At 39.8% G+C, this 14,661-nt stretch overlaps 1 protein-coding gene across 1 annotated transcript in view; it reads left to right on the top strand.

The window, feature by feature from the left end:
- LOC113406097 (adhesion G-protein coupled receptor G2-like) overlaps window positions 1-13,744 on the top strand; it is a 75,085-nt gene extending 61,341 nt beyond the window's left edge. Inside the window, exons 30-35 of the mRNA XM_026648722.1 lie at window positions 2,607-2,875; window positions 3,784-3,883; window positions 4,500-4,783; window positions 6,584-6,685; window positions 7,418-7,570; window positions 13,454-13,744. Coding sequence (XP_026504507.1) covers window positions 2,607-2,875; window positions 3,784-3,883; window positions 4,500-4,783; window positions 6,584-6,685; window positions 7,418-7,570; window positions 13,454-13,638 — 1,093 coding nt within the window. The 3' untranslated portion in view covers window positions 13,639-13,744. The remainder of the gene's footprint in view (window positions 1-2,606; window positions 2,876-3,783; window positions 3,884-4,499; window positions 4,784-6,583; window positions 6,686-7,417; window positions 7,571-13,453) is intronic.
- The last annotated feature ends 917 nt before the right edge of the window (window positions 13,745-14,661 follow it).

Genomic DNA, 14,661 nt, shown 5'->3' with positions numbered 1-14,661 from the left:
CCCTTGTCATACCTTTCATGGAAGGTGGCTTTCTTAGTGGCCATTACTTCGGCCAGAAAAGTCTTGGAGATCTGCACCCTCACGTTGGAGCCTCCATACGTGGTTTTCTTTAAGGATAAGGTGCAATTGCGTCCTCATCCCAGCTTCCTCCTGAAGGTGGTTTCCCAGTTTCATAGTAATCAGGCAATTTTCCTACCTGTTTTCTCCTCAAAGCCACATGTGAGTAGGGAGGAGCAACATCTTCACACTCTGGACATTAGATTGCCATAGTGTTCTACACAGAGAGGACTAAATCGTTCCGTAGATCCACCCAACTCATTGTAGCGATTGCGGAAAGGAAGAAAGGTCTCCCTATCTCGGCTTAGAGACTTTTATCGTGGATTACATCGTGCATTTGTACGTGTTATGAGCAGGTGGGTGTTCCACCACCAGCTATCCTGACTGCCCACTCCACGAGAGCGCAAGCATCATCATCAGCATTCTTGGTTCAGGTCCCTATTCAGGACATCTGCAGAGCGGCAACTTGGATATCAGTGCATACATTCTCTAGTCATTACACCTTTACTCAACAGGCTAGGGATGATGCCCGTTTCGGTCGAGCTGTTTTACGGTCAGCATGTCCATGAACTCTGATCCCACCTCCTATGCAACTGCTTGGGATTCATCTACATCCTTACATTGGAATGGACATGTGCACTCACTCAAAGAAGAAAAATAATTTAATAACCTTTCTGTAACTGTTGTTCTTCGAGATGTGTTGCACGTGTCCATTCCATAACCCCCACCATCCTACCCCTCTTTTTCGGAGTTGGCTGGATAGAAGGAACTGGTGGGGGGGACGGTGTCGTCTGGGCCCTTCATACTGGCGCTACGAATGCACGGCACCAGAGGGTGCCAGAGCCACTCTGCAGGTACCACTACCACTGAGGGAAAAATTTCTCGTGACTGTGCTCGGGGCGTACACACACCTACCTTGGAATGGACATGTGTAACACATCTCGAAGAACAACAGTTATGCAGAGGTTAGTTGCTATTTTTTCTAGTAAGTTTCATTTCTACCTCAATAGTAGTACACAGAATGGGTACACTTTAAGGGGTGTATATCAAGATTTGATTCTCACCAGGGAAGAGTATCTTATAAATAAAATAATGTATCATGCAGTTTTGTATAGCTGGAAGCCAAGGAGCTGGGAAGGGGTTACTACAAATTGTCCTAATAAAGTGGAATGTACAAGGAATCTTTTAAAAATAAGGTACATATATGCACAATACATTTCCAAAATATTAACATGTTGTTAGACCAAAGGTGGGCAAATTATGGCCCACAGGACCCTCCTGCCCGGCCCCTGAGCTCCAGGCCGGGGAGGCTGGTCCCCGGCCCCTCCCCCGCTGTTCCCCCTTCCCCACAGCCTCAGCTCGCCGCACCACCGGCACAATTCTCTGGGTGGCGGGGCTCTTGTAGAGTTACGGCTTGATCTGGTGCTCTGTGCTGCGCGGTAGCGTGGCTGGCTACAGCCGGGCGGCATGGTTGCTTGTCCTGGTGCACTGGGTGGTGCGGCTGTGGTGCCGCCAGCCACCTGTTCTCCAGGCAGCGCAGTAAGGGGGCAGGGAGAGGGGGGGTTGGATAGAGGGCAGGGGAGTTCGGGGTGGTGGTCAGGGGGCGGGGGTGTGGATAGGGGGCGGGGCAGTCAGAGGGCGTGGAACGGGGGTTGAATGGGGGCAGCATTCAGGAAGGGGGGTTAGATGGGGGGGCATTCAGGAGCTGGGATTCTGGGGGCAGTCAGGGGACAGGAAGAAGGGGTGGTTGGATGGGACAGGGGCCCCAGGGAGCCAGCAGGAGTCCCAGGGGGGCTGTCAGGGGGTGAGAAGCAGGGGGGGTTGGATAGGGGGCGGGGGCCGGGCCATGCCTGGCTGTTTGGGGAGGCACAGCCTCCCCTAACCGGCCCTCCATACAATTTCAGAAACCCGATGTGGCCCTCAGGCCAAAAAGTTTGCCCACCCCTCTGTTGGACTGTGTGGTTCTTGTGCAATAAAATGCAGTTACAGTACACTAGTTTTCCCTGTAAGTTGTCAGAACCTATCCATTACAAGAGTCTCACTTATTCAGTCCATTAGGCCAATTATACATCTTGACGGAGAACCCCTGAGCATGATTTATGAGCATCCTTTTATAGATTATTATTTGCCACTGTCGAGGTTTCCAGATACCCCGTAAAAAGGCTTTCAGGCCTAGTCTAACCTCTAATAATAGAGAATGTGATGAGTGTTGTTGTGGTGAAGTACTCCAACAATAAGAAGCCTAATATACAAAATAGAAAAATATGGACAAAAGTAATAAAATATTTAAACAAACATTAAACTAAGACAACTGAAATTTAAGCAACAATGTTTGTATTTATAAGAGTTTAGAACCTGGTTGTAACAAGAATAGTGATGTCACAAATATTAACCTTTTCATTCATAAATACTTCTTAACCATATGTAAAATGTCTTATCTTATTGGCTCTTCTGCATTAAGGACCAAAGAACACAGAATCAGTGTGAAATCTACAGTAATACTCGTAGAATGATGAAAGCTTATATCATCTTACTAATTTTCTTTTTAGGAAAATCCGGAGAGACTACCCTTCCAAAATCCTTATTCAACTGTGTGCTGCATTACTTCTACTCAACCTAGTTTTCCTCCTTGATTCATGGATTGCTCTGTATAACATACGAGGCCTGTGCATCACAGTTGCTGTATTTCTTCATTATTTCCTCTTGGTTTCCTTCACTTGGATGGGCCTTGAAGCATTCCACATGTATCTTGCCCTTGTCAAAGTGTTTAATACCTATGTACGGAAATACATTCTTAAGTTTTGTATCGTTGGCTGGGGTACGTATATTTTTCTGGGTTTGGAATCTAAAATAAATATAGTTTCTTCACAACAATTTTGGATGGAAGACCATTTAAAAGTAACAACAAAGCAAGTATCAAATACCTGTTGCCTGTCAGAATCCTCAGATGCATTATCAATAACAGAGTTCTATTTACTTCACTATTCTGTGACTTTAGCATGTTGCAGAATTCACCCCTTGTTGCAAAGTTTTTCAGATTGTAAGTTCTCTTGGGGCATACACTATATATTGTGGGTGCTATTGCAATTCCAATGAATAATAAATTGTTTCTATTGGAACTACAGTTGCAGCTGTCTGAGAGCCAATTACACATTTGACTATTTCCATTTCCAACCCCCAAAGCAGATGGAATCTCTTCCATTGGGGAAATTAATGTTATTGCTCCAGAATATCAACTACATATTCTACCTCTAGACTGCTACTGTTTCTAACAAAAGGTAGCAAAACAGTGCCTCCGACTTAAGTGATGAGAAAACCCTAAGCCTGATTCTCTTCTCTTACCCATTATTGTAAATCAAGAGTAACTGCACTGAAAACAATGGAGTTAAACTAGTGTAAAACACGTGTGAGAGGCAAAATCAAGCCCATTGTATTTCATGTCCTTAAATCTGTGATATCAAAGAGCAGATGCAACACATGTTGCTAGTTTAACGTAGGTTGCAAGTGATATAAGTGGATCAAGTCACAGAATATATAGTCTTGTTCAGAAAGATTAAAACTTTAAATGTGTGTGAGTTTATTTTGCTTTTTACAAAGTAAGTTATCCTGATATAACAGTCTCCGACAGCCTTCATAACCTGGCCCTAGGTTTGATAGGAAAATATAGTTGTTTCGTCTCATCACAAAACTTTCATTCAGAATTATAACTATTATCTAATCTTTCAGGTGTACCACTTGTAGTGGTAGGCATTGTATTGGCTATAACACCAAATAACTATGGGCTTGGATCATATGGAAAGTTTCCTAATGGCTCACCAGATGAATTGTAAGTTAAAAGATAGGCATGTTTCAAAAGTGAATGCTAACAGAATGCTTTTATCTAATGGTGATGTGTGAGTGTGTATGTGAGCTTCTTTCCTGAAAGTGACACTTCTGTGAATAAATCTCTGCAGGATATATTAAGTCAAGTCTTCCTGAAACTGTTTGCAAGGCTCTGATCCTGGTCACAAAAGAGGGTATGCTCCAAAACACTGGCATGGAGCTAGAGCATGAAAATAAGGTGAAGGCAAGACGAGAGAAAGAAAGGAGATGGGGGATGAAGGGTAGAGTGTAGAAGAAAGCAAGCCTAAATGTAAAAAACAAAACAAACAAAAAACACCATATTGCCTAAGGAAACAGGAAACCTAAACCTAATCCACTGGTGTATTTATTTATTTGCTTTAACCCTTGGGATTCACTCAGATAGGATGATGATAGACACTGTTATAAACACCTACATAGACAGATGAAAACTTGAATCAGTGTATGTGGCCTTGAGTATTGCAGGATGATGTGTTTTCAACAAAATATAGCCATGCCTAATACTATTCTTTACCTAATATCTATTACTAATAATGAATGTCTGATAATATGATCTTTCCTCCTTTGTTTTTGTATTCTAGCTGCTGGATCAACAATAACATTGTCTTCTATATTACTGTCGTGGGATACTTCTGCATGATATTCCTGTTGAACGTTGGCATGTTTATAGTGGTGCTGATTCAGCTTTGTCGAATCAAAAAGAAGAAACAACTTGGAACTCAGAGAAAAACCAGTATTCAAGACCTCAGGAGTGTGGCAGGCCTCACATTCTTATTGGGAATTACTTGGGGATTTGCCTTTTTTGCATGGGGGCCAGTAAATCTGATATTTATGTACCTCTTTGCCATCTTTAACACGTTACAAGGTAAGTTTATGCTTTGTTATGGCCTTTTGTATAAAAATGTAATGAATAATTCAGTTCTAGGAAATGCTTTATTATGGACAAGAGTTTACCAAAATTATATCTTTACTGTTACATAATATAAAAAATAAAACTACCTTGAAGATGACCCTGCTTAATAGTTGTATTACATTTAAAGAAAATTAATGCAAAGCAAATGCTTTCAGAAGTGATGTGCTGTCTTTTTGAGTGCATTGTAATGAAAATTGTCGTCTTAAGATTCATTCATAGAATCACAAAAGCTACAGGACAAAAGACCTATTGGGTCATTTAGGCTCTGACGTAATTTATTTGCTTTTGAAAATTTTTACCCTATGTTGCATTTTCAAATCAGTTAGGCATTTAGGACCTGATTTTTAAAAGTAATTTGGTGTTGTTCCACACAGCACTGCAAGGTATAAGTGATTTAGATGGCTGAGTCCTATTTTCAAAAGTAACTTAGGCACTTAGAAGGCTGATTCCCATTGGCTTTCATTGTGACTTACGCTTCTCAGTGCCTAAGTCACTTCTGAAGATGGGACTTAGCTGTCTAAATCACTTAGGCCCAGATCTGAAAATCCCACTGATTTCAATGGAAGTTAGATGTCTAAATATCTTCGAGGATCTGGGCCTTAGGCCTTGCAACAATGAGCAGAGCAACATCTAAATACCATTAAAAATCTGAGCATTAGGGCCAAATTGAAGTGCCCAAAGATGCAGATTTTCAAAAGCATCTAGGTGCCTAACTCCTATTGAACACAATGGGAGTTAGGTGTCTAACTTACCCTGAGAATTGGTCCAGAAAATGCTAATCTCTGTCTTCTCCAGTCCAAACTTGTAGCTTCTCCTTTATTTTTCATTCCCTGAAATCTAACGTAAAGAATTGCACAACCACATTCTTCTTTGATACATTGTAGCTGGCAGGCAGTGTAAATATTTCTGACACGCTTTCTTTGAAAAGTGGAAGGTTTGGAAGCAAGTACAGTCCCACTCTGTATGGGAAGCAGTGAAAAGCGGGTGGATTTGTGATCTGGCACAGTTTGAGGTACCCCAACATGTGTGATTTGCATCCTTCCAGGAAAAGATGTGGCTTTGAATTTGTGGTGAAGAGGGCTACAATTACTGTTATTTGAGCATGAGCTGTTAGCCCACGTGGGCTTTCACTATGACTTAATTGTAACTGCGGCTGGGGTGGGGGGCGGAAAAGCTGCCTGGTAACCTTGAATTTGCATTAGGTTTAATAAAATTTGCCCCAGTGGCCTATCAACATGAACACTGGTCTGTAAGTGTTATTGATTCCATCATAAGCAGCAGCAGCAATATATTAACTCCAAATAAAATATGGAGAAGTTCCACAAAGTATGTAGAGAAAGCCAAATTCAGTTGATTATACCTCAGATTTGAAATTATACTGCTATAATGAGGTTGTGTTGTTATCTTGTCTTGATTTCTGTACTGAAGGTTCAAATAAACTTGCAGCTCCACACAGATCTTCATATTTTAAACTCAGTTACCTGATGTATTTGAATTTTTGGTACTCTGTATCCTCCTTATATCTAATACATATCATGCAAGTGTAATGAGAAAAAGCATTTCAGGTAATGGCATCAGTCTATTGTTTAGACTATCAGTGTCTCTGCTGAACAAAAGAGTATGAGATCATTTGATTGGGATCAGTTGACTTGAGAAGAAACAAAAGAAAAACGACACATCCATTTAAAAAAGTTACAAAACGGCAAAAATTCTATGGCTTGAAGTAATATTCTGACATTTGGTACTTTGCAGGATTCTTCATTTTTATCTTCTACTGTGTGGCAAAGGAAAATGTCCGCAAACAGTGGAGACGATATCTGTGTTGTGGAAAATTCAGGCTGGCTGAAAATTCTGGTAAATATTAAACATTGTTTTCTACATTTGTAAATTATATAATTACTGTCAGGTGTAAAGTCCCCATTCTCCTTAGCAAATATTGTTATGCAATAAATAGCATAGCAATATTTCCAGATATATCTACTACTTTGTTTTATTTTCCTGATGCATAAAGATTGCATTTTATTTAATTGCAAAATACTGCTGTATAAAGTATTAATTTTGATTGGGACTCTGCATATATATAAGGCTGTAGCCTTGTGGAGTCTTTTGTATGACTGGGACCTAAATCAATCCCCAAAGATCTGCTTCCTCAAAGTCAATGGTAGCCTTAGCAATGACTTCAGTGGGAGCAGGGTCAGAGGCAGCTTTGAGAATAATGTGTCTTCCTAACAATTTTTTTGGGGTCTTGTATTGTAACATAATTGTATTTGAAAAGTTATACATACCCTTACACAATCTAAACTCAAAGGTGAAGTACTGCGGTTGCAGTTACTGGTAATCTCTAAATGGGCATACAGTCACAAAAGTATGATTAGTGACTTTTTAAAACTAAGAAATTAAAAAGAGAAAATGTAAATTCTTACACATCTAGAATTATGCAATTCCTACGAGAATAGTTTTCTATCTGAAATACTGGGAAAAGATCTTTGCTAGAATTTAAGTTAAATTGCATTATTAACTGTACTCTTGCATTTATTTGTGCTTGAATGTACTGCACTATTTTCTATAACACTTATTCTACTATAGATTGGAGTAGAACTGCTACTAATGGTTTAAAGAAGCAGACTGTAAACCAAGGAGTATCCAGTTCTTCCAATTCCTTACAATCAAACAGTAACTCTACTAATTCCACCACACTGCTAATGAATAATGATTATTCAGTACACGCAAATGGGAATGGTATGTATGTTGCAAAAGAGTACTTCTCAAACTATATCCTTTTGTTATTTTAAAACAGTTTTAGGCTCTATTATGGCAATTTAAAGTGGGCAGTGAACCAATTATTATTTATGAATACAGAATCAAAATGTTTTAGTGTGGTCTTATAAATAATAATACTAAAATTATCCAGTTGAGGGTAATATAGTAGTACATTTTTTTAAAAATACTCACTTCTCATACTTAACGTGAACTGGTGATTATATGCAAAATTGTAAATGGTATACATTACTCAAATACCCAGCAGAAGTGCTATTTATATCCTGCTTGTCAGTTGAAGACAGAACTAGCAGTGGAAAACTTTAAGAACATTTAAAAATAGCTATCAACTCTTAAAGAAAACACAGTCTACTGATGAAAGAAATGTGATGACATCCAATAAAATAATTTTTAAAAACATGAAAGCTATCATTTGGGAGTGCTATTAGTGTGTGAGGGCTTGATCTGCAGAACCCCTGCTAGCATTACCAGGACATCCACATGTAACCCCCTTATGAGGCTGGGGAAGCAGAGTAAGAAAGGGAGAATGGGACAACAGAGGCCATAAAATCTTCTCACTTAAGAGGTCACAGCCAGAGAGCTGCATAGCTGTTGGCTACTGGGTAAGTAATGGAGCTCAGTTACAGTATTTTTTCTGTGACTTCCATGGCCAATCTTCCCTAATGGAAATGTATTTATGTGTTGCAGGAAATGGTGCTTAAGGACAAAATGCTTCATGACTTCATAGAATATCAGGGTTGGAAGGGACCTTAGAAGGTCATCTAGTCCAACCCCCTGCTCAAAGCAGGACCAATCCCCAACTAAATCATCCCAGCCAGGGCTTTGGCAAGCCTGACCTTAAAAACGTCTAAGGAAGGAGATTCCACCACCTCCCTAGGTAACCCATTCCAGTGCTTCACCACCCCCCTAGTGAAATTTTTCCCCCTAATATCCAGCCTAAACCTCCCCCATTACAAATGTGCATGCTTCCACTTAGGACAAACATAATGCTCCCTATTAAGTTGTTATTCTCTGTAGGCAATGTGGACATACTCATTCCCTATCCATCTCTCCCCTTTCCTGGCTCATGGAAATGCAGGTGTTCAAATGTCACGTCATTCCATTTCAGATGCAAATTGGAATGGCTAGTGAGAAAATTAGATATGCACATAATTTGAATGCACCCACAAAAAAATGAACCTCTTATGGCTGAAAGTAATCTAAGTTTTGCATTTTTATCTAATGGCAGCACAAAAAAGAGAGCATGACTTATGCCAGGGGTGGCCAAACCATGGCTTGTGAGCTGCATGTGGCTCTTTTACAGCTGAAGTGTGGCTGGCAGACCCCCCCCCCCCACATTTCTCCCCATTCTCCACCTACCAGACTGGGGGAGGCGGGAGCCTGGGGCTTCAGCCCTGCAGCAGGGTGTTGGGGCTAAGGACTTGTGCCCTGCAGGGAGGGGTCTCAGGGCATCAGTCCTGTGCAGGCACGCTGCAGGGCTGAAGCTCTGAGCCCCATGGGGCTGGAGCCTTGAACCCCAGCAGGTGCCTCCCATGGGGCTGAAGCTCCAAGCCCTGGCAGGTGCACCCTGGCTCTCCAACTGCTGAAGGTTGTCTTATATGGCTCAGATGGTCAGTAAGTTTGGCCACCCCGACTTATGCTTTGGCCATGCTGGTTGTGCGCTCTGATAGTGCAGCACTTCCTCTTTCCATGTTGAAAATAAAAGAGTAATGACTCAGGCTATCCCACATTGTGGAGCACATAGGTCATCATATGTTATAAGACATAAATACTGTACTCCTGGATGCCCAAAGGCCAGTGTTTCTTTCCCTTAGTCAAGGGCTGAGTCTTAGCACTATTGTTATTGCTCAAATTGTTTTATGTGCAGTTGACGAACTTCACAGACTGGCTACATGTTGTGAAGAAATCATGAGACTTCAGGAGATCGAATCTTAATGGCATTTTGCCATGTTCTCATTAGCTTTCCAAATTAAATGAGTTTGTGAAATAGTTCCTTTTGCCCCATCCCTCTCTAAAACCTTCCTCCACTGTTTGATACTAGCAGGATTAATGCTCTTGGTACCTGACAATTCAGTTCACAGGTAAAAAACAAAACAGTAATTCTCACTGCCATTAAAACAATGTGGGTGAGGTAACATCTTTCATTGGACCAACTTCTGTTGGTGAGAGAGACAAGCTTTCAAGCCACATATAGCTCTTCTTCAGGTGTACCTTCCCCAGACCTGAAGAAGAGCTCTGTGTGGCTCGAAAGCTTGTCTCCCTCACCAATAGAAGTTGGTCCAATAAAAGATATTACCGCACCCACCTTGTCTCTGTAATATCCTGGGACTGACACAGCTACAACTACATTAAATAGAAAGACTTACAATGCTCACCTAAGCCTTTGCTGTATTTGTGCATTGTGGCAACTAAGCCACAAATCCCAGCACAGCTTTCCAGAGCAGAGGATTTTGGGTCCTCAGTGGTATTTTGGAATTATAGACAAACTCCAATGGCTTTAATAGGTGAGCAATTCCATTGATTTGAGGTCATCTCCCTGTCCTGTTCAATGCTAGCCTCTCAGATGACACTGAGTCCATGGTCTGCTTCTGCAATGAGGTTCTGTCCAGGCTGAGGATCTCAGCATATGTCCTGAGTTGGTACATCATCTTCCTGCTGATGCACCATTGCAGATGGAGGTGATGGACCATCACTTCCTAACCCACTTGGAAACTTGAAATGCTTTTATGGTAGACACTGCCACACATGTATGGAGGTAAGCCACTTATTTTTACTTAATTTTTAATTGAATGTTTTGAATGCTGTGAGCCTGCCCCTGCAGCCTCCACTCATACCAAAAAAGAGTTTTGTTGAGGGCGTTGGATGAAGCTTTAGAACCTGTATTACAGAGGTTCTCAAACTGGGGCCTGTGACCCCTCAGGGGGTCACAAAGTTATTACATGGGGGAATTGCAAGCTGTCAGCCTCCACCCCAAACCCCGCTTTGCCTCCAGCATTTATAATAGTGTTAAATATATTAAAAAGTGTTTTTAATTCAGGGGGGGTTGCACTCAGAGGCTTGCTATGTGAAAGGGGTCACCAGTACAAAAGTTTGAGAACCACTGCTGTATTACATATGCCCTGATTGTTTCCTTCCTTTTTCTTAGAATATGGGGGAGGAGGGTCATCTGGAGACAGTGGGTCCTCCTGGCAAGCCCTTTGATGAACCAGTTCCTTCCACTCATCTGCCACTCATCCGGCAGTTGTACCTGAGGAGAGATAAATATGCTGATGGAAGGACAGGAGTATGCTGATGGTGGATAGAGTAACCCAAGATGGTAAGTTTGGAATTTTAGATGTATACAGACGGTGGCTTTGCTTAGTTAGTGGATCTCTAATTTACAATTTTATACTGTCACTTCACACTAATGTCTCTTCTTCTGCCTTTCTCTTGCAGATTTGCAGAGTTTGTGAGACTAGGTGGCTCCCAGATGAACATGTAAATCCCATCACTCAGCTTTGTTTTTCAGTCTCTCTGCCTCTGCCTGTTTTTGCAGCCTTTATTTTATTACAAGACATGAAGAGGAATAAAACTCCCATTTATCTTATCTGTTTATTTGTATAAGTGTTTCAGTGATTGACAGTTTTGTGCATTAAACTGTGTATGTTTGGGTTTTGTGTCCTGTATATTTTTCCAGCTTTCTTTAGCAGATCCAACACCAGCCCAGCAGATTTGCAGGGACTTGAGAATTACTATTGGATAGTTTGCTGTCTTCAGTTTCTAAAATGATGAGAAAAAACCTTACAAATCTAGTCCTAATCAGAGCCAGATCAAGGCATAGGTATTATAGGTCTGAACCAATAGAGCCCTTGCTCCTGGAGATATGTGCTTTACAATCAAAATATGACACAAGTGAAAATGATACACTGACATCTGCTTGAGTCTGTAGGGAGCCTGGAACAATAGCTCTGAGAGACATACTCCACCTAAAACCTCCCCCAACAGAAGGCCATGTGGTAGGAGGAGAAGAGAGCAGCAGTTCAAGCCCAGCCACTCAAACAGGAAAAACCCTGTCTGCTGGGTTAAATACTGAGCCCCCACTGCTGGCACTCCTGGTAACTAGAATACAACCCTATTGTGCTGCCCCTGCCTCTTTGGGGCAGAGCAATGGGGGAATCCTGTGTTCTGTTGTGCCTCTGCCCCTCGATGGTCTTAATCTAGCTCTGGTCTTGGCTGGATTAAACCACAGTCCCTCATATGGAAGCACATCTTGTGGCCACTGAACCAGTCTCTGATGTCTTCTTAAATAAACAGAACTGTGAATTTCTTTTTCCTTTGTTAGTCAGAAGGATATTTTCATGCACTGGATTTATGACCTCAGATTAAGATATTCGTAAGTGTTAATTTTTAAAAAACAAGTTTTGCCAATACTCATACTAATAGTAATGTTTTTTATCTTTAATGAATACAGTTCCCCGCATAAATAACTGCACTGAACTTCTGCTTGTGAGCCCATTCCTGAATATTTGCTTAACACAAAACACTCTGTCTCAAAGGAAATGTTTGTTCATTTTTTGTTTCCCTTAACATCATATTTTTCATCACAATCAACCCACATCCTTTTTTTGTTCTGTTTTCATATCTTGTCATCTCCTCTGGCTCACTAACAATGCATGGAGGAAACTTGTTTTAAAATGCATTCGTCATTTTCTTTTGACTTAATATTAATTAAATCAATTATAGTAACTGTGGTGAAATACCCTGGAACTTTGAAAATCATTTGAATACAACACATAATACTGTCCTTAAAAGGCCTACATAAAATATTAGCAATCAGATGTATGCTATGTCTGACTTCTGACAGCCCTTTCAAGTTGGCCTACTGTACAAGAAAGTGTTTACAGAGTTGGATTTTGTTATCAGAAAAATAAAATAAATGCAAAAGAAAGAGTAAGAGTTAAAATACAACTGAAGTATCTAGCATGCAATGTATAGAGATAAGAGATCCATACCCAAGGATTTAGGACTCTTAGAATTTCAGGAATTCTGGAACCCTTTAAGTTTTCTCAAAGCTCCACTGAGCTGATAAGTCACAGTGAGTGCAAGTATACTTGTTCATAGCTGTGGTGGCACCAGAAACACTCAAACTTTCTATGCATATGTGGGTTTGGATGCATACTGTGCAAGGCCTGTATTTCATATGCTTCAAAGAAAGCAAATTCCACAAACAAGACATGTTTAAAAGAGGTAAAACTCAGTGCTCCAGCTGTCTTGCAAAGCAGGTAAACTCTTAAAAAAACATTAAATTAAAAATTAAAGTTTACATTCAAAATTGTTTTAATTATTGTTTTCTGGGTTCCATGTTCTTAGTAATTAATCTCAATTGATGTATTCTGATTTGAATTTTCTTGTTATACTGTATTTTATGTACTGCTACATTGCACTTACCTAATCTAGCACATATATTTTTCAATTTGGTGTAAGTCAGTTGGTTCCCTTTTGTTTTGTTTGTGCTTTGGAATTAGACACTATCAATATATAAATTATATCACATATTGTTTGACTAATATGGGGACAAGATATCAGTGGGAGATAATTGTCTGAGTAAGGTGAGAAGGATTTGGCCCTCTCTGTAATGATCTGTACAGTTTAGGTCAAATTCTGTCCTCAGGCCACATGTGAAAATTATTATATAACAAATTAATTACAGAAAAATCCTTACTTAAAACTCATTCCAGGGAGCAAAGAAGAATGAAATATGAATGTTCTCAGTATACTCACTGAAATTTTTAAGAAATATGCATGTCTTTGGTGACTTTTCACTATGAATCATTTCTGACTTGTGCCATGCTTTTATTTTTGCAGGTAATGTCTCCAGTGAGAAGAACAGTGTTTCTTTCAACGTACAGAATGGCGATGTGTGTCTTCATGACTTTTCAGGAAAACAGCTCGTATTTCATGAGAAGGATGATGCAGACCACAAAAAAACCCGTGTCTCACTCCGAAGGACTTCAAAGAGGGGAAGCCTACATTTTATTAAGCAAATGTGATTTTTTTTGAAAGCACATTGTTTTACAGTGTAAAACACAGATTTTTACTTTAACTATTTTACATAATGTGAGAAGACCAGAAACTTATCCTTGTTTTATAGACGGTACTGGAGCCTTGGGGCAGTCATGTACTGGGTTGATAATGAGAGTTATAATTGTTTAAAAAGTCATTGCTACTATTTGACAAGGTACTTCAGATACTACATCACAATTGGCACAATTTCCAATTTGATTTTCCATTTCCCCCCCCCCCCAAGGTTTAAAGGAAGGTTTGGTTTTAGACTCTTATTTTCTCGGTATAACTACAATTTGTATATCTGAATACAATACATAGTATTGTAAATGTAGGTAACTACAAGTTACACTTAAACAAGATTCTAAATTATCTTTCAAAATGTTAGTTAGTTTCAAATTGTCTACTACAACATTTTTAAGATTATAGTTGCAGATTTTATAGCATTGTAAATAAGCAAAACAATATCCACCTTTAAGCATTTTTATGCTATTTTTTATATTTATTTCTTGTAATATAAATTTAAAAATATTCCTTTGTATAGAAAAATAATTGATATTTTGTTTTAACTTTATTGTTAGAATGTAGTTAAAGTTGATTATTTCAATTAACTTCTGAAGCATTCTACATTCTATATTTATAGGTAATTTGTTCAGTATGTGAAATAATTTACAGTGGTTACAATGTAAAGATGTTCACAAGACAGAGAACTGTAAATATGAACACTGTCACTATAGAACCACTGACTGGGACCCAGGAATACAGTGCATGGGTGTCTTATCAAGGGATAAAACTCCACAGGAGGGAGTGATGGGTAAAGTAGGCAATAGGCTACTAGCTATATACTTGGAGTGAAATCCTGGCCCCATTGAAGTCAACGGGAGTTTTGCCATTGATTTCAGCGGGGACATGATTTCACTCCTAGTGGTCGTAGCAGAAATAAATACGTGGCCAGTTTGCAACTGCAATATTTAAAGAAAAATAATTATCATTAAAAAATAGTAGTTATT

This window comes from Terrapene carolina, unplaced genomic scaffold (genome assembly GCF_002925995.2).
Source record: "Terrapene carolina triunguis isolate 2854851 unplaced genomic scaffold, T_m_triunguis-2.0 Scaffold22, whole genome shotgun sequence".
In the NCBI taxonomy this organism is placed as follows: Eukaryota; Metazoa; Chordata; order Testudines; family Emydidae; genus Terrapene; species Terrapene triunguis.
Note: the sequence above shows the minus strand (reverse complement) of the source record. Positions and strands in the feature narration are given on the sequence as shown.